Below are 24,948 nucleotides of genomic sequence, written 5' to 3'. Positions count from 1 at the left end.
GCCTGGGCCGCGTCTCTAGCCCCTCCGAAGTCCAGGGACGGGCAGGGGTAGCAGCGATGGGCTGGGGACACCGCTCTGTCAGAGCTGGGCAGACAGCCTGGTCCGTGGCTGGGTGCTGTAGGCCACAGTCCTGGGGCACTGAACGTGGGGGTGTGTGTGTGTTGGGGGGGTGCTGGCTGTGATGGGGGAGGGTGGCTTCAGCCGAGGATTTACCCCTGCTGTGAGGTACGGCCAGCTTCCGGCACTCTGCATGGGGTGCCCCGAGCTCTAAGCAGCTACTGGGGGCACACCCCAGAGGTGGCTGCAGCGCCGTGAGAGTCCCTCGGCCCCTGGGTGGGTTGATTAGCACCTGGAAATTACCCTGAGTGGAAACAAAAGGGCCTGTCCTGATCTGGCCCTGGGCCCAGCCCTGCAGGCTAAGCAGGGGTTGATGGAAAAGTCCAGCTGGCTGCTCCCCCGTCACGGTTTGATTAGGGCTTGGCTCACGGCCCGACATGCCCCCCCTGCCCTGCAGTCCCATGAAGCGGGTTTCTCCGTAGATTATTATTAACGAGCCTGGCAGGGCGCCCACGGTGCTGAGCGGGGACCGGGGCCCAGCGCCACCGGCTGCCCCAGCCCCGGCTGAAACGTGACTCGAGCACCTGAATGCCACGAAGTTTCCAGCGCTTCCCCTTGTTGACAGGGTGCTGGGGGGGGGATCCCGGCCTGGCACTAGGTGGGGAGGATGCAATTCCCCCTTCATATCCGTGAAACTGGCTCCCCTGCCCTGACACATGAATCCTTAGGGGTGGGGGCAGGGCCTGACTGTCTCCCACGCCAGCTCATTCCCCCCTCCCCCAGCTCTGCACCCTGGGTGGGGCTGTGCCCACCCTGTGCCTCAGTTTCCCCAGTGAAACAGGGCCGCTTCCTCCCCTCCGGAGAGAGACGAGGACTCACAGCCCATGGAACCGAGGGCAAAACTGGACATGTGGCCTAGCCCCTCACAGGCCCCATATCGGGCCCACAAGGGAGCAGCTCTGGCCCCACAGAGATCTCCTTCCCCAGAGTTGGACCCAAGAGAAGCAGCAGGGGCGCTGGGGATTGGGCAGGGCTGGTAGAAGCCCCTTGGGGCTCCAGGGGAGGAGCCGCAAGACAGCACATGAACCCAGCTTTGGTGGCTAATTCACCCCTGCTTCATCGCAGCCCTCCTGCTGCCAGGCCCCCACCTCTGGGGCTGCCAGGGCAGCTGTTGGGCAGAGGGGCTGTCTTGCTGGGCAGTGCCTGGCCGGGGCAGAGCCCTGCACATCCCCCTTCCAGCAGGGGCTGGTGCCAGGTGAAAGCCAGCTCTGCCCAGCGCTGGCACTGGGGCCAAGGTCAGTGTGGGGGGGAGTGAGCCACTGGGCTCCAAGTTGCAGCTTTAGCCTTCAGTGGGCAACAGTGTTAACTTAGGCCTGGCTTGTTCCCAGGGAATGGGGGGGGCAAGGCAGGCCAGGCCAGGCCGATGCTTCCTCCCCCTCCATCAGACCCAGCTCCCACGGCTGGGATGCACCCGGTACGTACAGGAGGGTAGAGCGCACGGCTCCAGCAAGAGCTGGCCACTGGGCAGATGGGGAGGGGGAATCTAACCTCCACCCAGCCTGCGGCAGGTCCCTTCCTAGGCTGGGGTACCTGGGAACTGACCCCAGGAGTTAAGAAGTTGGCTGGGCCCCTCAAAGGTGGGACATTCCCCTCCAGGGATGGGGTTATCCAGCAAGCATCAGGCTCAACGGGAGCTGGCAGCCTGGCTGCAGTCCTCCCACACCCCTTTCATTCACTAACGACATGAGATTTCAGGTCCCGGTTCCCCTGGGACCCAGCCCTCCAAGGGGACATCAACGTTGCTGGGCCAGTCGGCTCCTCACTTTTATTGGCAGAGACGGTTACAACGGTGCCGGGCGAGGGGCTGGCCCGGCAGGGCAGGCGGTGGCTGCCACGGAGTCGCGCCAGGCCGGTGGATTCTGCTGCGGAAGAGGCTGAGGAGGTGCCCGGCTGGTGCAGGCCCGGGCCGTGTGGTGCACATGCTCACAAAGCAGCAAGTTCACAATGCAGATGGATACAGAGCGAGCGTTTGGGGCTGGAGCGGGGGGCAGGAGGAAATCCGCCTTCGCCCTGCCCGGGAGGGGGGGGGGCAGGGCAGAGCCTTGTGCCCCGTCCAACCAGCCTGGAGCCCCCCCCCCCCCATCCAGCTGCTTTTAAACAACTAAAAGGCACCTGAGATAAATAACATTAAAAAGCCGAGAAATTGGCACAAGCAAAGACAAAACATTCAACGAAACTCTCGGGGGGGGGGGGGGATGGAAAACAAGGCGAGGGCCTTGGACAGGGCGAGCCACAGACACGGCCCATAGCGCAGAACAGGCAGGGCTGCATGTCACAGTGGGGGCGGTGGGTTCTCGTGATGGCACATGATCTTGGGGGTGGGGGCAGCTGGGAGCTTTTTCCTGCAGGGGCTGGAGGAAGATACAGCACGTGGGGGATGGAAATCATTCCTTCTTGGGGCTAGAAGGCCCCTGTGGTTCTCGCTCCACAGGACAGGATCCCTGCCCTCCTCGGGGCCCCAGCTGTGCCCGTCACCCTGGAATCTGGGCTCTTCTCTCTACCGCGCTGGGACAGTGCCGTGTGCCAGCTCGGACTTGCTGAGCACCGCCCTGCAGGGCCGTCCGGGCACGGTCTGCGTCTCGGACCCGGCTGGTGGGCTCTGGGGGGGGCTGACCCCTGCCCCACGTCCTCACCTGCTGCATCTGGACTGATGCCCGCTGACAAGGCCCCACCCCCTTGCCCAGCTCCGCCCCCAGGTCCGTTTTCTTTGGTCAGTTAAAAGGCAGAGAGCATTTGGCATCCTCGGGGGGGCCGTGGCTCCCCCACCCCGGCTCCCCTCTCCATCGCGTCCCAGGGAGCAGAAGGGGCGAGAGGCGGGCTTAGAGACACGCAAGCGAAAGCCGGTGCCGCCAGGGGGCCTGGGCTGGCCCCAGCTGGGAAGCGGGGGAGTGTCGGGGCACTAAGAGCTGCTCCTGTCGTCTTTCAAGTTGTACCTGCAAGAGCAAAGGGGGGGGCATGAATGGGGGTGCCCCCTCCCAGACCACATCCCACCACCATGCGCAGGTGGTGCTCAGCTGGCTGCCCGCTGCTCCCCCCATAGGGCGCTTGGAAGTGACCATGGGGCTGGGGATGGCGCCCCAGGCTCCTGGACCCACAGTGCTCAGGATCCCCAGTGTGGACAGCCCAGGTTCCCAAGGGTCCCCCCACCCCTAAAACATATGGAGATATACTTATCTCATAGAGCTGGAAGGGATCTCGAGAGGTCATTGAGTCCAGTCCAGACCAAACATCATCCCTGACAGATTTTGCCCCAATCCCTAAATGCCCCCCCCAAGGATTGAACTCACAACCCTGGGTTTAGCAGGCCCATGCTCAAACCACTGAGCGCTCCCTCCCCCCGGGGGAGCCTGAAGTTCTTCAGGGCTAAGGGGGTGTGGGCACAAGGCCCCCCCCCCCAGGTCTGGGGCTATGGAGCTCGAGAGGAGCCACTGGCCCTGGATTTCGGCTGTGGGGTGCACCCAGATCCGCCCCATTGCTAAGCTGTGGGGGGTGACCCCTCCTTGTATTGCTCAGCTGGGGGAGGGGCATTCCCAGACTGCTCCGCTGGGGTGCTCTTAGCCACCACCCCTCTACTCACCACTGGGCCCTGCCCTGGCTCAGGTCCATCTGCGACAGGTCAAGATGCACCTGGGGGAGAGAGGCTGCGGTCAGCTGATCGCTCCCCCACCCGTCTCCCCGACCGGAGCCCCACTCGAAACAGGAGGCCCAGTGGTAACCATGGCGATAGCCCCTTACCTTCCCCAGGGGCTCCCTCTCCCGGGACATGAAGGAGACGCTGTTCTTCACGCAGGCCTCCAGCTTCCTCCGCGCGGCCTCTTCCAGGGGCATCTCCCACTCGAACCTGCCGGGGGGGGGGGCACGAAGCCATAAGATGGGACTCGGGCCAGCCCAGGGGCAAAGACCTGCCCACGTCCGAGTGCCCCCCGATTCCCTTCCCCCTCACCTCTCGCTGAACTCCGGATTCAGGGTCCTCTTCCGCACGGTGGTTTTCCTCTTGGTCACGCGGTTCTTGTCGGGCAGGAGGATCAGGGAGACGTAGGGGTCGGGAATGTCCTTGGAACTGGCCCTCAGCTTCCTGGCAGGGGACAGAGCATGGCCCAGCTGTACTGGCCGGCCGCACGGCTGCCCCGCAAGCCAGAGGGGCATGGCCCCTGCTGGGGGCCCAGGCTGTATGGGCACGGGGGCGACCCTCGCGGCTGGACCTCAAAGACCCAGACAGCTGCAGGGAGGGAAGCTTCAGGGGGGAGACACCAGCTGAGATCCGAGCCCCATTATATTAGGCTCGTTAGTAGCAGTATTACGGTAGCCCCCCGCAGCCGCGTCCTGCTGGCCAAGAGGACTTTACAACTCATACGGGGTAGCCAGAGAACCCAGCCCCCCCCCCAAGGGGCCCCAACATTTCCATATCCCCATCCCTGCCCCCCGTTACCTGCAGGAATGCACGACGACAACTAGCTTGCGCTCGTCCGTATGGTACCAGGCTGTGAGTTGCAGCTGGCCCAGGGGGCCCTCTGCCAGCTCCGAGTTACTGCGGCGAAGAGAGGGGGCAGCATTACAGGGGCCCCCAGAATCCTGCCCCTTTGGGCAGGTGCATTATTAGTAGAATTACGGTAGCACCAAGAGGCTCCAGTTGAGGTTATGGGTGCACCACTGTCTGCCCATTATTAGTGGCATTAGGGTAGCCCCATGCTAGCGCACCTGGTATTAGTGGTGTTACGGTAGCTCCTAGAGACACCAGCTGAGATCTGAGCCCCATTATAATAGGCTCATTATTAGTAGTATTACGGCAGCACCCCCCCCCCCCCCCCCCGTGGTGACTCCTGGCCAGGGGAGGAGGCACAGTCCCCCAGGGAATGGCTGGGAACCCCGGGTGCCCCCCAGCTGCACCCCCCACGTGGGTGGCCCCCCACCTGTCCGTATGGGTGAGGCGCTGACGCAGATCCTGTGCGGGGCTGGCACCCCCGGGGTCCCCGTCTTCCCCGGTGTAGAGCTCCAGCCCCGGCCCCCACGCGTGGCTCTCGGCCTCGTCACCGGCTGACGGGGCGCTGCGGGGCTCCACCCCCGAGTGCTGGGACAGCAGGATCTGGGGGCACAAGGGGATCAGAGGGGTTCGGCCTCCAGCCCCCCCAAGCCCTGAGCCGCCTTCACCCCACACATCACGTGCCCTGCCCCCCCACACCAAGACTCCCAGCCTCACACTCCATGCCCCCCCTTCGCCCCCGCACTGAACCCCCTTGCCCCACGCGCCCCCCCCCCCCCCAGTTCCCTCACCCCATGGCCCCAGCCGCTCACCCCATGTATCGAGTGCCCCTGCACACTCCATAAACTGAGTCCCGCCGCCCCCAGCCCTCCCCACCTCTCTGGGCAACTCACCCTGAGCTGCACCCGCAGCAGGACCTGGCTGGTGGGGCCGGAGCGGGTGAGCGGGAACCAGCGATCCAGTGTCAGCGACTCGGACGCCAGCAGCTGGGTGAGGGGCAGGCTCAGCGCCCCCAGGCCCTGCCCCCCCTCGTCCTTCACCTGTGGGCAGGAGGGACGGACAGTCAGGGCTCAGGCCGAGTCAGACAGTGCGGGAGGGGGCACTGGGGGGGATTTACCTGCAGCTCCAAGGACTCCACATGGGGACGCTTGACGAGGAAGGAGAAACCTTCGTCCCAGATGGGCTCCGCGTTGGCACGGGAGACCTGGGGGGGGAAGGTGGAGCCTGTGAAAGCAGAGGAGCCAGGACGCCTCCCCCTCCCCCCGAACCGCCAACCAGCTGCCACCCTCCCCTCAAACTCGCAGGGGTGCCCCTCCCCACAGCACACCCCTGGGTTCAGGTACCCCCCAATGCCTCCCCCTCCAGCAGCCCCCACCACCAGGCCAGCCCCCAGACCACCCCCCCACCCCACAGGGCCCCATCCAACACCCCCCACCTGTCCTGGTGCCTCTCCCCCTCCAGCAGACCCCCCCACCAGGCCAGCCCCCCATCCCCCGCTACCTTGCTCTTGTGGGACACCTCCTGGACGACGAGGCTGACGAAGGGGCTGGGGGGCTTAGAGCCCTTCAGGAGCTGTGGAGATGGGGAGGTGAGTGGAGGAAATAGGGGGGCACGAGCCCCATGGAGCTAACCGAGCCCCCTCGCCCTCCAGGGACCAGAGAGGGGGGGGTGGCCACTTGGGCTGGGGGCACCAAGCTGTGCCCAAGGCCCCCAGCCGGTGATGGGGCAACCTGGGAGCCTGCCCTGCTTGGGGTGACTAGCACCGGGTGACGCTGCGCTCTGGGGGCGTCTCCAGCCCCACCAGGATGGGGGCAGAGTGAGCAGCCCCTGCAGGGGGCGGCGCTGGAGGCCAGGGCGCGGAGGGGGCCCAGGCGTCCGAGGGGGCGGGGAGAGCAGGCGGGGGGCCGGGGCGCGCTCACCGGCAGGTTGGCCGCCTGGTCCAGGAAGACGGAGAGCAGGGCGGACGACAGCTCCGCGCTCTGCTGGGTCTGGATCAGACTGTTCACCATCAGCACCTGGAGGGGAGCCAGCGTGAGCACGGGGGCCACCCGGGGCAGTGGCTGGGCCAGGAGACCCGGCGTGAACCACGAGGGCTGGGACAGAGCACGTGCCTGGCACGCAGCCCTGACGGTGCCCCTCACTCCCCCCCCAGCTCTGCCCCCCCAGCCCTGACGGTGCCCCTCACTCCCCCCCCAGCCCTGCCAGTGCCCCTCACTCCCCCCCAGCTCTGCCCCCCAGCCCTGCCAGTACCCCTCACTTCCCTGCAGCCCCTGCCCCCCCCAGCCCTGCCAGTGCCCCTCACTCCCCCCCAGCTCTGCCCCCCCAGCCCTGCCAGTGCCCCTCACTCCCCCCCCGCCCTGCCCCCCCCGCCCGGCCAGTGCCCCTCACTCCTGCCCCCCCAGCCCTGAGCCCCTCACTCCCCCCCCAGCTCTGCCCCCCCAGCCCTGCCAGTCCCCCCAGTCCTGCCCCCCAGCCCGGCCAGTGCCCCTCACTCCTGCCCTGCAGCCCCTGCCCCCCCCAGCCCTGCCAGTGACCTTCACTCCCTCCCCCCAGCCCTGCCCTCCCAGTGCCCCTCACTCCCCCCCAGCTCTGCCCCCCCAGCCCTGCCAGTACCCCCCACTCCCGCCCCAGCCCTGCCCCCCAGCCCGGCCAGTGCCCCTCACTCCCGTCCCCCAGCCAGCCCCCCACTCCCGCCCCACAGCCCCTTCCCCCCAGCCCTGTCCCCCCAACCCTGCCCATGCCCCTCACTCCCGCCCTGCAGCCCCTGCCCCCCCAGCCCTGCCAGTGACCTTCACTCCCTCCCCCCAGCCCTGCCCTCCCAGTGCCTCCCACTCCCGCCCTGCAGCCTCTGCCAGCGGGCTCCTGACCAGCAGCCCCCTGCCTGCCCAGCGCTGGCCCTTCCTTGGCCAGGTCGCGTGGCCATGGGGCTCACCCCCCTTCATTATCCCCGGGGAACCCGAGGGCCTGTGCCGGCTGCAGCGCTGAGCACAGGGCTTGAGGGCCGTGACCGGCCCCGACAAATGGCGACCCCCAGGCATCGGCGCTCGGGGGGGGGGCAGGGGAAAGGACCCCAGGCTGCTCTGCGAGATCTGGCCCCCCCCCAGCCTGGTGCGAGGTGACGGCGCTACACGTCCCGGGAGGGTCCCGGCAAACCCCAGGCCCGATCCTGGTGAGGAACCTGCCCCCCAGCAGAGGGAGGGCTGGGCACTCCCAGAGCATCAGTGACACTGGCTCGCCCGGGCCAGCTCTGCGGAGGGGACGGGGGACTTGGGCTGAGGCCCAGCAAGCTCATCTCGCTAATGGCACCTGCCGTGCTGCCCTAGCCTCTCCCCCCTCCTCTCCCCCCACGGGCTGAGCTGCTGCCTGTGCCCCTCTCAGGTCCTGACCAGACCCCCCCCCAGTTCCCCTGCTCCAGCCCCCGGTGCCCAGGATCCCAGCCAGGACCCCCCTACCTGCTCCAGCTCGGCGCCGTTGGGGCTGGGGGCCAGACACTCCAGCCTCACGTGCAAGCGGCCGGATTTCACGCCCTCCAGGGGGAGCCACTGGAAGCAGAAAAGCCCCAGGGGTCAGATCCCTGTAACCGCCCCCCCCCCCCCCGCTGTCCCCCCCTCCCCCCTCCGTGTGCCCGCGAGCTCCCACCTCGTCGACGAACCGGCTGCTCAGGACTTGCTTCAGGGCCACTTTACACCTGGGGGGGGGAACTCGGGTCAGTCTGGGGAGGGTCCCTGCGTCCTCCAAAGCCCCCAGCTGCCCCCCGAACCGGGGAACCCCCCGAGGCGGGGAGTGGTGCATGGGGGGCCGGGGCTGGGTTTGTTCCCCTCCCCCGCCCGGTCCCGATCCCGACTCACCTGCCCAGGAAGTCGTCCTTGTCAATGTCTTTGTCGTAGAGCTCGAACTCCGCCTCCTGGCCGGCGACCTGGTTCACGATGACCTAGAGGAGGTGCGGGGGGGGGGGGGGGGGTCAACAGAAACTCACGCCCGCCTGGCGTGGCCCTGCTTCCGGAGCCAGGACTCCTGGGTTCTCTCCCCAGCTGTGACCCCTGCATGTGCCCCCCGTGTGCTGTTCCCGCATGTGTACAGCAGGCAATGAGCCCCCCCCCCCGCCCCTTGGGGGCTCCAGGGCCCATAACCAGTGTTCCCGCGCCGATTTTCCAAGCGCGAGCGGCGGGAGTTTTGGCTGGTGCACCAATACCGAGGTCATGTGGCTGGTTTGCACGCGGGCCACCGTGGCACCCAACTTAGTACCCCCACACGCTCCCGGCCACTGGAGTAGAATCCCCCCAGTCCCCCGCCACGTGGCAGGTCCTGTTCCCGGCCCCAGCTGCCAGAGCAGGCCCGGATACCGGCTGAGGCGGGGGAGGCGCCCTTCCCTCTGCCCCCCAGCTCGCTCACCTCGTAGGCCTCGTTCCAGCGGGGGTTCAGCTCCTCCTTGATGACGCGGCTGCGGAAGGTCTGCCCGCCCAGCCGCACCTTGGCGTACGGGTCCGACTTGCCCTTGACCATCCCGCCCATGAAGTTGTCCTTGGCGATGAGGTTCTCGGCCTCCAGCAGGTGAATGCGGATCACGCTCTGGGAGGGGGACGGACACTCCTGTGACATGCTCCGGGGAGCTTCCCCCCCCCCCAGCTAACCCCAAGCTGCCCAGATCCTGCCCCAAGGGGGCACAGGCAGGGCTCCACCTCCGCGTCTCTGTCGGCTGCCATCACGGAGACCCGCCCAGCTAGGAGCCCGGTGGATCATTCAACAGCGACATCCCGGGTCGGATTCGAACCGGCCACCTCAGGGTGCAGGACTCAACGTCCCATCTCCCCAGCCAGTGCCCCACGGTAGAGTGAGCTGCGGGGCCTATACGGCCCGCTGGCGGTGAGCACTTGCCCCGTCCCCGAATGCCACCCCCACGGCCGTACCTCAGTGCCGAACTGGGCGTCAGGGCTGGCTTGGCTGGGCCGGGGCGGGGCATCCACGCTGCTGCCGGCTAACGTGCTGCCCTCCGTGTCCGGCTGCCCTGGGACACATGGCCGGGGAGAGAAACAGACCTCGGGGGCGTCCAGGTACAGGATCTGTGGGGAGAGCGGTGCCAGGTGTCAGCCAGAGCGGAGGGGTGGGGGAGCCAGATGTTAACAGCCCTGGGGGGGCCACAGGGTGGAAGGGGGGGGCAAGGCAGCTGTTGAGAGGTGCAGAAGTGAACCCCTCTCCCTGAGAGAGCGGGTGGTGGCTGCAGAGGGCTCAGCTGCTGGGGGACCCCAGGGAGCCTCCCTCCCCCGCCCTCTGGGGCTAGATCCATCTGCCCCAGTTTCACCCGCATGACGAGCTTCATGTAGATGCGGCTGCCCGGCCCGGAGTTCTCCAGCTGGAACCACTGGTCCAGCACCATGTCCGTGGCGCTCAGCAGGCGGGACAGGCGGAGGCTGAGCGAGCCCAGGCTGGCCTGGCGCGTGTCGTCCTTCACCTGCAGGGGGCAGAAGGGCTCCGGTGACTGCCCAGCTGGGGAAGGGGCGGGACTAGGGCAAGGGGAGGAGCCCAGGTGCAAGGGGGCGGAACCCACCTGGATGTCGATGTCCTGATTGGCTGGGTCTTGGAGGAAGAAGCGGAAGGCACCGTCCCAGACGGGGGAGCTGGTGTTATAGACGACCTGGGGGGAAGGAGGAGTTGGATTCCAGCACCCCCTGCTTGCTCCCCCTGCTGGGAGACCCCCGGCTCCCGCCCAGCTGCCCACGTGGCCCGTGCTAGAGGCCAGGCGGGGGCTCTCTCTGCCGGCCCCCCCATCACCCCGAGGGGCACGGCAGCCCCGAGGCGGACACTCACCTTGCTCTCCCGGGTGACGTCCTGCACCGAGAGCTGCACCATGGGGTTGGGCTCCTTGCCGGGCTTCTTCAGCTGTGGGGAGACATGGGGGGGGTTGCTGAGGGCAGCCGGGGGGGCCAGGCCCCTCCCCCTGGGACAAGCCCCCCGCCACTCACGGGAAGCTCCTGAGCGCGGTCCAGGTAGACGACCAGGATGGCGGCTGAGGGCGGCTCCGGCTTGGAGGAGATTCCTCGGTTCCTCTGGAGGACCTGGGGGGAGTCACCCCTGAAAGCTCTGGCCCAGCTGACCCCCCCTGCCGATCGCCTGGCAGAGCCCCCTCCCTGGTTCTCGTCTCCCCCAGTCCCTGGGGATCTTCGGCCCCGCAGCCGCCCGCCAGCCAACTGCTGAGGGGGTCCCCGTGCCAGGGAGAGAACCCAGAGTCCTGGCCCCTCCCCCCTCCAGCTCTAACCACCAGCCCCCACTCCCTACCAGGGAGAGAACCCAGGAGTCCTGGCTCCCAGCCCCCTGTTCTAACCACTGGACCCCGCTGTCCTTCCAGGGAGGGGGCTGCACTGCAGTGATGTCCTATATCTGCTCTCCGGCAGGACGCCCCCCCGTGGAGGGAGCCCCACAGAGCCGAAGGGGGCCCAGGCCTGGGGGCTGCTGAGGCTAGCGGTGGCTGTGCCGGGGGCTCCTGGCTGCCCTGTGTCATTCCTGGGGGGAAGGGGGAAGGGCTCTCACCTGCTCCAGCTTGGAGGCGTCGGACATGAGCGAGAGCCATTCCAGGCGCAGGTGGAGCTGGCCCTGACCCCCGTCTTGCAACGGGAACCACTGGGGGAGGGAACGTAGGTCAGCCCCAGAGATCCCAGCCCCCCACTTCTCCCGAGCCCCATCTGTTCCTCCTCAGCCCCCCCATTTCCCTCCGCACCCCCCTGTGGCCCCACCCTGCTCCATCCACTCGCCCCCCTCTGACCATCCCGGATCCCCCCAGCCAAGCGGCAAACAAGCCCCCCAAAAGTCCCCGCAATTGGGACAGAAAATCGACGGTTTGACAATGGTCCCCGAACTGGGCATAAAAGCCCTGCCCGGCAGCGCCCTCCCGACCCCCCGGCTCCCCGCCCGCGGCCCTTCCCAGGCGCTCCCAGGGGAAACCGGGAGCCAAGAAATTCCCCGCCAGCTCCTCTGCCTCTGAACCGGGGGGGCGCCCCCACATCCACGGGCAGCCCTCCCAGGGTGCCCCATTCCTGCAGCCCCCACCCCACATCCCTCCTGTCCCCACTGACCTCCTCCAGCACGCGGGCCTGCAGCACCTCCCCGAAATCCAGCTTCATCCTGGGAGGGGCGGAAGGAGACCCTGTGAGTGCCCATCTGCTCCGAGGGGAGGTGGGATCCAGCCCCGTGGCTTTAGCCCTCGTGCTCTGCCCTGCGTGGACCCGGCCTGGCGCCCCCAACCCGCCTCTCTTACCTGCCCAGGAAGTCGTCCTGGTCGGGGTCCTTGTCAAACAGCTCCACCTCCAGCTCCTGCCCCGGCACCTCATGCACCACAAACTGGGGGGCCAGAAGAAGCAAAGGGGTCAGTCCATGGGGAGGCACCAACCCCAGACCTACGTGCCCCCTGCACAGGGCTCCGTCTGGCTCTAGCATCCAGCTAGCGTGGGCTGCGACGCCCAGGACTCCGTCTGGCTCTAACGCCAGGTTAGCTTGGGCTGCGATGCCTGGGCTCCGTCTGGCTCTAGTGCCCTGTTAGCTTGGGCTGCAATGCCTGGGCTCCGTCTGGCTCTAGCATCCAGCTAGTGTGGGCTGCGACGCCCAGGACTCTGTCTGGCTCTAGCACCACGTTAGCTTGGGCTGTGATGCCTGGGCTGCATCTGGCTCTAGCACCCAGCTAGCTTGGCAGGACTCCGTCTGGCTCTAGCGCCAGGTTAGCTTGGGCTGCGATGCCTGGGCTCCGTCTGGCTCTAGCACCCAGCTAGCTTGGGCTGCGACACCCAGGTCTCCGTCTGGCTCTAGCACCCAGCTAGCTTGGGCTGCGACACCCAGGTCTCCGTCTGGCTCTAGCACCCAGCTAGCTTGGGCTGTGACGCCCAGGACTCTGTCTGGCTCTAGCGCCAGGTTAGCTTGGGCTGCGATGCCTGGGCTGCATCTGGCTCTAGCGCCAGGTTAGCTTGGGCTGCGATGCCTGGGCTCCGTCTGGCTCTAGCACCCAGCTAGCTTGGGCTGCGACGCCCAGGACTCTGTCTGGCTCTAGCGCCAGGTTAGCTTGGGCTGCGATGCCTGGGCTCCGTCTGGCTCTAGCGCCCAGCTAGCTTGGGCTGTGACGCCCAGGACTCCGGGTTCCTCCTGCAGGCCAGCTGAGGGGCTCGCTCACCTCATACGTCTCGTTCCATACGGGGTTGAGGTTCTCGTCGATGACCTTGCTGGTGAAGACCTGGGTGCCCACGCGGGCCAGGGCGTAGGGGTCCGACTTCCCCTCGATCAGCCCCTTCACGTACTTGTCCTTGGACTGCAGGTTCTTGGCCTCCAGCAGGTGGACGCGGACGATACCCTGTGGGGCAGGGGGAGAGACTCAGCTGGGCCCCGGAGCCGGGACACCCCCCTTTCCCCCTCCCGGCACCGGCCTTACCCTGGGCAGCGGGGAGCGGAGCTGAGCAGCCTCGTGCAGGTTGGGCACCAGGGGCACCAGCAGGCGGTTGGGCAGCACCAGGAAGGCCGCGATGGAGTCCATGATCATCGTGTCCGACAGGGAGCTGGGGGGGATGGGCAGAGCTCACTGCCTTGGTGGGGGGGACCAGCCCCAGCACCCCCATCCCATAAACGTGGGGGATGGGCCCAGGAGGGCGACGCAGGACGGGCGAGGTTTGCAGACCCCCCCCCAGGGACAAGGAATCAAACACAAATATTAAGGATCTACCCTCCCAGGACGCCCCTGCCAGGTGGGGCCCCAGACTAGGGGGGGAGCTCACCTGAGTCCAGGGATGTCCAGGAGGTTGGTCATCCCGGTCCAGTTAATATCCAGAGTCTGAGGGGGGAAAATGGGGGGGGCCTTAGACTCGCCAGCTTCTCCCCCCAGCTGGAGGGTGCGCTGGGAGTGCTGGACAAACAGGGGTGGGGGAAGGCGGGAGATGCACTGCCCCCCTGCGCACCCCCCCAAGCACTTTGGTATATCCTGGGAGGTCCCCGCAGTGGATTCCCCATGGTGTGTCCGGAGAGCTGGAGCCTAGAGCTGCCCCCGAGCAGGCGCCAGGCGGGGGGCGCTGGGGAGGCACAGCCTGGACCCCCCCGAACCCCAGTTGCTGCCCTGATCTCCTGCCCACGTCTCCTGCACCCCCACGGGGATATGGGGGGGAGGCTCGGAGCCAGGTCTCCCCAGGGCCCCCGGCGACTCACGGGGGGTGGGGGTTGTACTCACGGGGCGGCGGATGAAGAACATGGTCAGGGCCCCCACGATGGGCACGTCCCCGATGAGGGGCTCCAGGATGACACGCAGCACCCCATGCAGCTGGGGGGGGGGGGAGACGGAGAGTGAGCGCCAGGCCCGGGCTCCTGCTGGGGGGAGAAGCCAGTCCCCACCCGCGGCCCCCCCTCAACTCCCCACCCTCCCAGGTTCCTCTTACCCCGTGACTCCTGGAACCCCCCCCCCATCCTTCCACTCCAGCAACACCCCCACCAGATACTGGGCCCCGGCACCGCTGCTGCTCCTGCCCCCAAGCATGGTATGGGGGGAGGGGGCATGATATGGGGGGAAGCAGCTGGCAGCTGCACCCCCAGCAGGACGATGCTGCTCTTCCCCGTGCTCTGCCCTCCCGCCCCCCAAGCGGCTGGGAGACCAGCCAGCCCCTCGCCCCGGCTGGGAGCATCGGAGGTGCTGGGTCCGGTGCAGCGCAGCAGGATCTGGCGCCCGATCTGTCCCCCCAGGGCCGGGCCAGGCGCCCCTCACCTGCATCCCCTTCATCCCAGCCTTGCAGAAGAATTTCTTCACCTCCACGTCGATGTGCATGTCCCCCACGTAGCTGCGGAGACCGGAGCGTGAGGGGCGCGGCACCTCCCACCTGTCCATCCTGCCGCAGACCGGGACACCCCTCCAGTACCCAGCTCCCCCAGGCCAGGCTGCCAATGCCTCCCCCTTCCTTGTGCCCCCGAGCCCAGAACCTGCATCCTCTCCCTAGCAGAGAGCCTAGACCCATCTCCCTGCCTCTTCACAGCCCTTCTTGTAGGCTGGCTGCCCCACACCCAGGCACAGGACAGACGGGCCCTGCAGCTCCTTATGGGGAAATCCTGGGCAGAGACAACGCCCGGAGCAGCAGGGGCTAAGAACCAGCACGCTCGGTGCCCAGGATGAGCCCCTCAGCTGCACTCCTGCGACTGGCCACTAGGGGGTAGCGCGGGGCCACCGGCTCCTCACCTGATACTCAGGTCCAGCAAGATCTGCTGCTTGTTCTGGCCGGCATGGACCTTGACACCCATGATCCGGAGGGGCTGGATGGGAGCAGGAGGCAGACGGTTACCAGAGCTCGGTCCCCAGGAGGCTGCCCTCTGCCCCCAAATGCAGCTGCCTCTGGGGTGGGACGTGGCAGCTGTTAACGGGGGGGAGGGAATGGCTGTGCACCCAGCCCCTCTGATGGGGTCTCCCCACGCTCCGGGAGGGGCTGCTTTGGCAGGGCAGGGGTCCCCGACTCCATGGATCCCCCAGCTCCATCTGTCTCCTCCACCAGCAGGGAGGGAGCGTGGCCTTCCCACTGGAGTCCACTCACAGAGCGAACATCTCGGGCCTCAGCCAGACCCGGGGAGCTGCCAGCAGGTGCCATGTGGCCGGGGCGGGGCGTGCTGCTGGGCCTGGCGGGGGGGATGCTGGCAGGCAGCCTGAGACCCATGCTTGGCTGCTCCGGGTTACAGTGACCCAGGGCGATCCTGCCCCGTGTGATGCAGCGGCGGGAGGGGCTCACGGGGGCCCTACCTTCTCGCCCAAGTCGATCTTGGTGAAGGTGAAGGTCTGCAGGTGGGTGTTGGAGGCGCGGATGGCAGGCGCGATGTTCTCCACCAGCAGCTTTTCCATGTACTGCCCGAAGAAGGGCCAGGCCTGGGCCAGGATCTGCAGGGGGCACCGGAGGGGAGGGGGGAGCATTAGCTGGGGTCAGAGCACCCCCCCACGTCCCACTGGCAGATCTGCCTCTGCCCTCCGCTCTCACCTTGTTGAGCCATTCGGCCTTCTCCACATCTGGGAAATTGACCTGCAGGCAGAGGCAGAGAGGACTGGTCAGGGGAGGGGGCCCCAGGTGCCGGTCACCATCCGCCAGCCCCAAGTCAGAAAGTGCCCCTGGGAGCGGTGGATGGGAGCCAGCCAAGGGTTAGATGTGTGGGGGGTGGACTGGAAGCCAGGGCACTTGGATTCTCTCTCTGGCTCTGGGATGGGGGGTGGTGTCTAGTGGTTAGAGCAGAACTCTGGGAGCCAGGACTCCTGGGTTCTCTCCCTGGCTCTGGGATGGGGGTGGTGTCTAGTGGTTAGAGCGGAACACTGGGAGCCTGGACTTCTGGGTTCTTTCCCTGGCTCCAGGTGGGGAGTGGAGTCTAAGTGGGTTAGGGGACGAGAGGCTGGGAGCCAGGACTCATAGGTGCTGTTCCTGGCTCAGGAAGGGGGGGAGGTATAGTGGTTAGAGCAGGAGGGCTGGGAACCAGGATTCATGGGCCCTTGGCCATTGTGACCACCTCTTGCTTTTCCCCATTGGCAAATGGGGGCTACCACTGACACAGCCGAGGGGGGGGGGCAGTCTATGAGCTGTGGGACGGCTGAGATACGCACGGGGAGCCCACACTGCACCAAGGGCTGCAGCCAGCACAGCTGCCAGTAAAATTCCTGCTGCTGTTTGCACCAGCCTCCTTATCAGGTGGAGGGAAAAACCCAGGACATGCAGCAAACACAGGGCCCCGGCTCGGACATGAGGTCAGCGGGTGAGGAGGGGCCAGGCCGGGCGCTCAGGGAGCCAGGTGGCAACCGCAGGGTCAAAGGCTGCATCTCCTAGCCGCCCCCCCGGCTTATCACGAAGGACCAGGGTGAGATGCAATTTTGACAGGTTTCTTCATCTTGTTTTTCTCTTCTCTGGGCCGAGGGGGCTCGTAGAGCAAGAACACAGGAGACGCCGGAAGCATCTACCACACGAGGCACCGTGCCAGGCTGCTGCAGCGCCGCCAGCGTGAGCAGAGAGACCCTGCCCTCTTGGGACCGGAACTGGGGCGGTTTCTTCAGGCCACGGAGGGTAGTTCGGTCCCGTGGTCCATGTGCGGCACCAGCCCCGTCAGCTCCCCCAGCAGGGGCAAAGCCCCTTCGCCCCCTGCCACGTGCAAGATGCAGAGTGGTGCTGCAGAGACAGGGGCGTGGTAGCTGGGGGGACCCCATTTGGAGCGACGCTGGCCCCAAGCTGGGCCGTGGGGTTCCCTCCTCTTGGCCCAGCGTCACTCCAAATGGGGTCCCTCCGGCTCCCACGGCCCTGTCTCTCTGAGTCCCTCCCTCCCCCAGTGTTACAGAGATGCGCTGCTGGCTGGCTTGGGCCCCCCAGTGCCATGGGCAGGGCAGGAAAGACACCAGGGGCCCGCTGGTCTCCCCGCACGGCCTGGGCTGTACCAGGACACAAGGGACCATGCACCTGCCACACAAATTCCCCCCCAAAACCAGGCTTAAGCACAGGAGGTCGGGGGAGGGAGGAGGTAGCACAAACCAAACCCCCCATGGGTGCCACCGTGATGTCACCAGCTCCCTCCGCCCCGGTCCCATTGTGACCTCACAAGCTGGGTCCAGCGCCCTCAAGGGATGGGGGGGACCAGGAGCTAGAGCTGGGGGCCGACGACTCAGGCTGAGGAGCTGGGGGAGGGAAGGTGGAGCCGGTGGGGAGCCCAGGCAGGGTTGGCCCCAGCCTGAGGAGCAGGACAGTGCAGAGACGCTGCGGGGGTGCCCCGAGTGGACGGGAGGATCAGGTCTGGGGGAGGGCAGGGTGAGGAGGCTGTGCCCACAGGACCCCAGTGCCCTGGCTGGCAGCACCCAGCCCACAGGGCACGGACGGGGGCAGAGAGAACAGGGCGGACACGGGAATGGGCAGGCCGGCTGCCAGGCTCTGGCCTCAGCTGTTCATTAGCGGCCCCTCCCCCCCAGACATCCACTAGCGCAGCGTTTCTCAGTGCGGTGCGCCGCGAGGCAGTCGGAGGTGTGCCACGCAGAACAAGAGAGCTGAAAACAGCCTCCCTTAAAGGGGCAGGTGACCCTTTTTTTTTTTCTCCGCCCGCTCAATAACTCCCCCACCCCCAAACCTTTTTTCCTTATTTTTTTCTTGCTCAACAAAAAAAAAATCCTTGGTGTTCTTCATAAAAAAATTCTTTGGGGTTCCTCGGTCTTAAAACGTTTAAGAAACACTGCACTAAGGTCTCCCTGGGGGCAGCCCATGGGAGCCAGGCCACTGCTCTCAGGGAAGTTGCCAGTGTCCCAGGCTAGGGTCTGTCCCCCCCGCCCTGCCCCCAAGCCATCAGCAGGTGGAGTGCGCCCTGGAGGGGCAACCACAAAGTCTAACCCCCGCGCCCATGGCAGTGGCCCTGTCAGGGACAGGCAGCAGGAAAGGCCTGGCCGGGGCAATCAGCTAGGGTCCCATTTTGTCTGCTTAGCACAGCCTCACCCCCCCCTCCCATTAGCCTGCTCTCTGGCCCACATCGTCTCTGCCTTGCATGGTGTGCCCTGGCTGCCGTGCCTCACCCCAGAGGTGGCTGCATCTCAGCACTGGCTGAGAGACCTCGGGGCAGCCAGCCTGCACATCCCACCCCAGAGACAGCCGCGTCTCCGTGTCAGCCGAGGGATCCCTGGACAGGCACCTCCCACGTCGCACCCCAGACGTGGCTGCATTTTCCTGTATGCAGAGCGCACAAAGGGCTCTGGAGTGGCCGCCCTGCCCCCTTAAGGCTCCCGAGCCTGGCTCTGGGCGGGCCGCAGGCTCTGGGCTGGAGCTGAGCAGCCCACAGAGCAATCTCAGACTTGCTGGCCGCGTTCCAGGAGGTGACAGTTTGATGCCGGAAGCCACAGCTGCCCTGGCCCCTGCCCCAGACAACCCTGCCACCCTCTGTCAGCTCTACGCAGGAGGGGAGGGCACGGTGGCAGCCGGTGCAGCCAAGGGAGGCCATGGTGCCTGGCGGCCCCCACCAGCTGTTTCACTTCCTCTCCTGACAAGCGAAGGCAAAGAGCAGCACATGGAGCCAGGGACAAAAGGGGAGGGGACAGTGGGGCACAGGCTGCGCCCTCCCAGGGGGAGCATGAGCAGTGGCCACCTCTGCCCACTGTAACCACTAGCTCCCACTCCCCTCCACCAGCTGGAATGGAACCCAGAAGTCCTGGCTCCCCCCGCCCCCGTCCATCACAAGGGAGGCTGCAGGCCTGAGGGCACAGCTGCTCCCGCTACGGTTTCTATCAGGCGCTGGGCTGGCCTTGCGGTGGGTCATGTGCAGGGCGGTAGCCGCAGGGAGCAGAGCGCGGGAGGGAGGCATTTCTCAAGCAACTGATTGATGAGCGTCGGTCAGAGGCAGATTGAGGAGTTCAGATAGGAGGAGACCACTTGGTCCCCCAGAAATGTTGCTGGGAAGGTCTTTGGGGAGGGGGGGGCTGATCGTCTAGGGGTCTAGTCCGGATCCTGATGAGCCCTGGGGACACAAAGACCAGGTGACCCACAGGGGCAGAGAACACCGGGAGGGAAGTGGATCAAGGGGCAGGTTTGGGGGCCCAGCGAGGGACCTGGGGGTCTGTGCCTAATCAGAACATGAACAGCCCCCCCCCCCGCCCCCGAGAGACCCTACAAAAAACCAGCACGCCCTGCCCCCGAGACTCCCAATGGAAACATGCGGGCACACCCAGCCCAGCCCCGCCCCTATGACAGATGCTCCAATGACAAGTGCTGGGGTGAGGCCCTACAATAACAAGCCCCGTGGCTGTTGGAGAGGATGGATTTGGGGTGCTGCAAGGTCGGGGCAGGGAGCAATGGCCAAGCTCAGCTCTGATGTGGCCATAGCACCCATAGCCCCAGGCTGCTGGAAAGCACAGGGACTCAGGCTCCATGGGGAAACTGAGGCAGAGAGAGAGGAGGGAGGCAAGGCTTGCTCCACCAGCTGGGCCCTCAAGTGGGGAGGCCTGAGTTTGGCTGGGGAGTCCTGTTCATGTTCTGATTACCCTAGTAAGAGACAAGAACTTGCCCCCCCCCGCCCCCCCCAGGCCTCCACCCGGCTGCAGAGGGAAGCGTCGTGGGCACATGCTGGGAGTCAAGACTCCCAAGTTCTATTCCCAGCTCATGCCTCCGGCAGGGCGGACATGACCCTGCCTCAGTTTCCCTGTTTAGACAAGAAGCCCGACCCTAGAGCGAGCCTGCTGGCAGGGGCAGTGCAGTGCCCATGCTCAGCCCCCGGGAAGGTTTAGCAGAGCGAGTGCCAGAGGAGAGCGCCCCAGGCTGGCACCAAGATGCCAGGCCCAGCTCGGGGGAGCGTGATCCCCAATATGGCCTCTCCCCCCGGCCCACACCCGGTGAAAAGGCAGGAGCTGCGCCGCCCAGGAGACATTTCCAACCTGCCAGGCCTGTTCTGGGGACCCGCCTGCCCAGAGGCAGAGCCTGACCCAAGAGGCGGGGCTCAGGGTTCCGGTGTCTGCTGCTCCGGGCTGCCCGCCCCCGGCTGCCCCACAGCACACGCCGGCCATGCATCGAGGGGAGCAAGCGGCCCCGTTTGGCCTTGGTGCAACACGTGCCTGGCTGGGAGCTCTAGGGGGGCAGAGGAAAGGGCATTTCAGCCTCCCCAGCTTTGGACCCCACCTGCACCAGCTGGGGCCAGCCAGGGGCTCACCCCACCCCCAGCAACTCACAGGGGCAGGGGCAGAGCACAGAGGGGTGGGGAGTAGGGGGCAGCTGGCAGCTGCCAACCCTGCCTGAGACTGAGAAAGACGCAGCAGCAGGGTTTCCGTTATGGAAGATAACAGAGGGGGCGGCTGGTTGTGAGTCAGCCACATTCCATGCGCGCCAAGAGCCGAGTCGGCTCCGGCTTCCTTTTGAGGCAGAGCCAGGACAGGACCGATTCTGGGCCATGCAACAAGTTTGTCAAGTCTCAGGGAACCTTGGGGGGGGGGGGGGGGGGGGGGGAGAGAACACAGCATAAAGTGCGAGATCAGCTTGGGGGCTGCCATGCCAGGAGCTATGCGGGTGCTGCAAGAAGCAGTCACTGCCCCAAACAGCGCACAAGCCGGGTAGACAAATGACGGTCGGGTGGGGAAACTGAGGCACAGCCAGCCGGACTTGCTCAAGGTCCCCCCCCACAAAGCCCAGACCAGCAGCCTCTGAGTCACACAGCCAACTCAGTGGGGTGGCCCAGGACTGGGAAAGCCCTGGAGACAGGAAAACAGGGAAACCTTCTAACGAGCAGCTCCAGCCCCTGCCATCTCTCCCTCCTTGCAAAAGGCATGACTCCCCTCCTTACAGCAGCTGTACGATCCCTCCCCTCTTTGCCATGGGACGGGGAACCATGGCTAAAACTCAGCCTTTGACTACAGGGGGGAGGGGGGTTTGCATTCCTGGCAACACAAGGCCTTTGGAGCAGCAGCCAATGTGGGATATCTCTCCATGGATGGTGTGTAAGGAATCCCTCACCCCAGGGGAGGACCCCCCCTACGATCCCCATCGCTGACAGAGACATCTAGGCCTGAGGCAGATCTGTATTCTCACTTCCTTTCCCTCCGCCCCAGCTCCTAACCACAGTGGCAAAAACAACCCCTATTTTCAACATCGATTGTTGATTTGTCAGTGTTGACACTGCGGGTAGCGTCTATCGTCACCCATTTTGGGTCAGGAAAGCAGATCAAATGGACGCTGGCCGAAGCAATTTCACTGCCCGCGTCTGTTCCGTGGCCTACGGAGGCGCTCATGCCGCAGCATCGGTTGCAGACGCTGCAAGGGTAGGGTTTAAAAAGCCTATGGAAGAGTCTGGAGGAGAGCTGAACCCTCATGCTTCAGGGCATCTGTCAGGCTCGGACTGATAGGGGTCAGGAGGAAACTTCCCTTCTGGGAAGGCAACTCCATAAATGTCCCTGGGAATCAGCCAGGTCCAGCCTCTTCTGAAGACAGTATATTGGGCTCAGATGGACCCTTGCATGGAGCCACCGTGGCGGCTGCTAGCATCGATCCACGAACACCGACGCTTCCCACTTAAACTCTTGTAACGACGTCACCGCTAACATCTTTTATTTTCTAAACACCAGCACTCTGAACAGTCCTCCAGCTTCCCGGGTCCCCCGCGTACTTAACAGGCGGGGGTGGGCAAAGAGGGAGGAAGAAGAGCTACAAACCACACAAGCCCCAGGCCACAAAGATTCTCCCGCCGCTAGATTTCTGTTCCTCTCCACCCCAGCAACGAACACCTCACGAAACGGGCTCCGGGCCAGTTGTTAAGGACTCCAATTAACTCAGAACTCGGTGTACGTTCAGCCCAAGCCAACACACCTCCCCCCCAGCCAAAACATTCACACCAGGTCTGCACACGAGCGCCTAAAAGGAACAGGTTTGTTTTCGGAAGCTCCTGGGGAAATAACCGAGGTCTGGATTCAGCACACTGGTTAAGCACGTGCTTAGAGTCCAGAGGCGTTAAGTCCCGTCTCCCTCTGGACAGGGATGAACTTGACGCAGGGAGCTTTGCTGAATCAGTGCTCTGTCTGGAGCCGAAACATGGAGGTCGGTGGCTAACTTGCAGCACCTAGGATCTGTTCCTGGCTGCTCAAGGGTCCACTCTCCCTCCTCCCCACTGCAGCCTCCTTCAGATGGTCCCTTCTCCTCTCACGGCAAGCTGGTGTCCCAGCTCACGTCAGCCAGCTGCTGCAGAGCTCCAGAAAACCCTATAGCTCCCAGAACTAGCTGCTCCCACTGCCGGCAGGGGGACTGCAGGGCAAACTGACCAAGAGGGGATCCCCCTGCATCATCACTGATCCAATCCTGCCCCTCCCATGCCCACACAGAGATGAAAATTCTCAGCCCGCTGAGAAGGGCAAGAGAAGCAGAGAGGAAAGGGGAGAACGGAGGCTGCAGGATCCCAGGGTGGGGCAGGGATGGCAAGTGACCGTGGCATGCCCAGGAGGCCCCTGGAGAAGGATCGGCGCAGTCTCTGGGAGGCATCCGGGCATGTGATGTCCTGGGAGGAGGGTGCTACAGACAGACCCAGCCAAGGACACAGCGTGATGCTGACAAGGGGGCTGGGCGTGGGCATGCGGAGAGCGTGACAGGGACCAAGGACAGGGATCTTCAGACAGGGGTGAGGCCGTCTCATCTAGGTGGGCAGCCCCTGGCAGGGAGATCTGGGCAGGGGGGTTGCCCCTGCAAGGCCTATGAGACAAGAGATCCCAGGGGGACAGGAGATGGGTGGGGCAGGCAGCCTTACCCTGGAGGCAGCTGCTGGCTGGAGCAGGGAGGGGTGTGTGAATGTGAGGAAAGCAGGGATGGTGGGGGGCAGGATCCCAGGAGGTTTTCCCAGGAGCAAGGGGGCATGGGAAGATGAAGAAAATGCAAGGGGGTGGGGGGGGGGGAGGTCCCCGCCTGGAGGAAGCAGAAGAACCATAAGTCCTGCTGTCCTCTCCCAGGCAGGCAGCTCCCGGCAGGGTGATGAAGGGGCAGGGGATGGGGGACCCCCAGGAGGGCACAAGGGTGGCAGGAAAATGATGAGAAGTGGGTGGTAGGGGGACCAGTGAGGGATGCCCGGGAATGGGAACCCCAGGGGATCTCTAGAGGGTGTCACTCTCCTTCCCAGGGCAGCCACCTCCCAGCTGAGTGAGGCATGCAGATTGGGGGAGCGGGAGAGATGGATATGGGAGGAAGGGAGGGTCGGTTTCCAGGGGCAGAGGATGGGGAGAGAGGGGGAGAACCACAGAGGATCCCCGGGAGGAGGAGGAGGAGGAAACCCCGGTGGGGGGCAGGCTCCAGGGAAACCCCAGGGGATCCCAGGGAAGCCTCCGCGGGGGATGGAGGAATCAGGGAAACACCAGGGGATCCCTGGCAAGGTGGGGGGGGGGGGAGGAAGAGGATCCCCAAGGGATGGAGGAACCAGGGAAACACCAGGGGATCCCTGGCGAGGTGGGGGGGGGGAGGAAGAGGATCCCCAGGGATGGAGGAACCAGGGAAACACCAGGGGATCCCTGGAGAGGTGGGGGGGGGGAGGAAGAGGATCCCCAGGGATGGAGGAACCAGGGAAACACCAGGGGATCCCTGGCGAGGTGGGGGGGGGGAGGAAGAGGATCCCCAGGGGATGGAGGAACCAGGGAAACACCAGGGGATCCCTGGAGAGGTGGGGGGGGAGTAAGAGGATCCCCAGGGATGGAGGAACCAGGGAAACCCCAGCGGATCCTGGGGAGGCGAGAGACCCAGGGGATCCCGGGGACGGAAGTTTGGGGGACCCCCCGGGGCGCCGCTCTGCTCACCCAGGCGGGCAGCTCGCGCGGGCTGGTGCCGAGGCCGGCGGCGGCGGCGCTCACGTGGCGCTCCTCGTCCTCCAGCAGCAGGCGGGCGGCCCGCAGGCTCCGCGCCTTGCCCCGCCGCGCCGCCTGCCAGCCCGCGTAGAGCGCCAGGCCGAGCAGCACGAAGCCCAGGCTCAGGCCCATGCGCCCGGCCAGGTAGACGGGCGCCAGGCGCAGCAGCATCTTCCCGAAGGCGGCCAGCGCGGCCAGCGCCTCGGCGGAGCCGGGCCCGGGAGCCTCCCGCTGCTCCATGGGGCGCCGCACTGGCCGCGCCCGGCGCTGCCCGCGGCAGAGCCCAGGCGGGCAGCAGGGGGGCGTGGCCGTCGGCGGCCACGCGCGGCCGATTGGGCAGAGCGGCGACGGGGCGGGGCCGGGCGCGCACGAAGCCGCGCCCCTTTGGTTCTAATTGGGCGGGCTTGGGATGAGCCACGCCCTTTGTCTCCTGGACGGGCTGGGGGGGGGATCGTCACGCCCCCTCGCGCTCTGATTGGCCCGTGGGGCGGCGCCGACCGCCCCGTGCTGTGACGATTGGACAGGCCTCCAAAGGGGGCGGGGCTGGGTAAGCATTCCACCCCGCCCCCTCCTGCTTCATTGGCCGAAGGAGCTGAGGAGGGTGCGGCTGACCGTGTTAATTGGCCAGAGAGGCTGGGTGGGCGGAGCTAGTGACATTAATACATATATAGTAGCAATTTAGGAGTACGGCCTTGCCCCGCCCCTGCTGTAGTGGGAGACCACCCCTCGTGGGGCCAGGCCACGTGTCTGCAGAAAACTCGCTGGCTGGGCCCTGGGTTCAAATTGTGACCCCCCAACCAGGGATTCCTCTGCTTCAGAGGCTGGGCCACAAAGCGATGCCTGGTCCCAGGCGGTAGATTCTTGCACTGAGACAGTGGGGTTGGCACCATGTTGGCGTTTGTACCCAAAGCTTTTTCCTCGGGCAGGGCTGCAATTTGGACCCATTTTCACAGGACCCCCCCCTCCCTTTCCAACATTAGAACCGGGGTTTCACTCAGGCGGCTTGTGAAGCTTTTGGCTCAAACTTGTCATGAGAGGGATGTGACAAACCCTTCCCCAC

At 65.7% G+C, this 24,948-nt stretch overlaps 1 protein-coding gene across 1 annotated transcript; it reads right to left on the bottom strand.

Moving 5' to 3' along the window:
- Positions 1-1,867: 1,867 nt before the first annotated feature.
- ESYT1 (extended synaptotagmin 1) lies at positions 1,868-24,157 on the bottom strand. Its single transcript, XM_075901910.2, has 31 exons — positions 23,841-24,157; positions 15,568-15,609; positions 15,336-15,470; positions 14,784-14,857; positions 14,319-14,391; positions 13,791-13,880; positions 13,345-13,400; positions 13,005-13,128; positions 12,750-12,926; positions 11,847-11,929; positions 11,665-11,713; positions 11,123-11,212; positions 10,558-10,650; positions 10,403-10,474; positions 10,143-10,229; positions 9,897-10,046; positions 9,505-9,657; positions 8,990-9,166; positions 8,446-8,528; positions 8,237-8,285; positions 8,050-8,139; positions 6,517-6,612; positions 6,098-6,169; positions 5,715-5,801; positions 5,491-5,637; positions 5,028-5,200; positions 4,547-4,645; positions 4,061-4,192; positions 3,853-3,958; positions 3,695-3,744; positions 1,868-3,050 (listed from the first exon to the last, which is right to left on the bottom strand). The coding sequence occupies exons 1-31, from the start codon at positions 24,126-24,128 to the stop codon at positions 3,017-3,019; spliced, it is 3,231 nt and encodes a 1,076-aa protein (XP_075758025.2). The 5' UTR covers positions 24,129-24,157; the 3' UTR covers positions 1,868-3,016.
- Positions 24,158-24,948: the final 791 nt, after the last annotated feature.

The sequence above is a fragment of the Pelodiscus sinensis genome, chromosome 31 (assembly GCF_052426305.1).
Source record: "Pelodiscus sinensis isolate ZL-2025 chromosome 31, ASM5242630v1, whole genome shotgun sequence".
NCBI classification, from domain to species: Eukaryota; Metazoa; Chordata; order Testudines; family Trionychidae; genus Pelodiscus; species Pelodiscus sinensis.
This window is presented reverse-complemented; position numbering and strand designations above follow the sequence as displayed.

Bases quoted from the DNA above. Each gene is read 5' to 3' on its own strand.
- ESYT1 (XM_075901910.2), bottom strand. From the start codon at position 24,128: ATGGAGCAGCGGGAGGCTCCCGGGCCCGGCTCCGCCGAGGCGCTGGCC. The intron at 14,392-14,783 runs GTGAGGAGCCGG...CGGTCTCCGCAG, and splicing joins TTGCTGGACCTGAGTATCAG to CTACGTGGGGGACATGCACA. The intron at 10,230-10,402 runs GTGAGTGTCCGC...CCTTCCCCCCAG, and splicing joins ACGTCACCCGGGAGAGCAAG to GTCGTCTATAACACCAGCTC.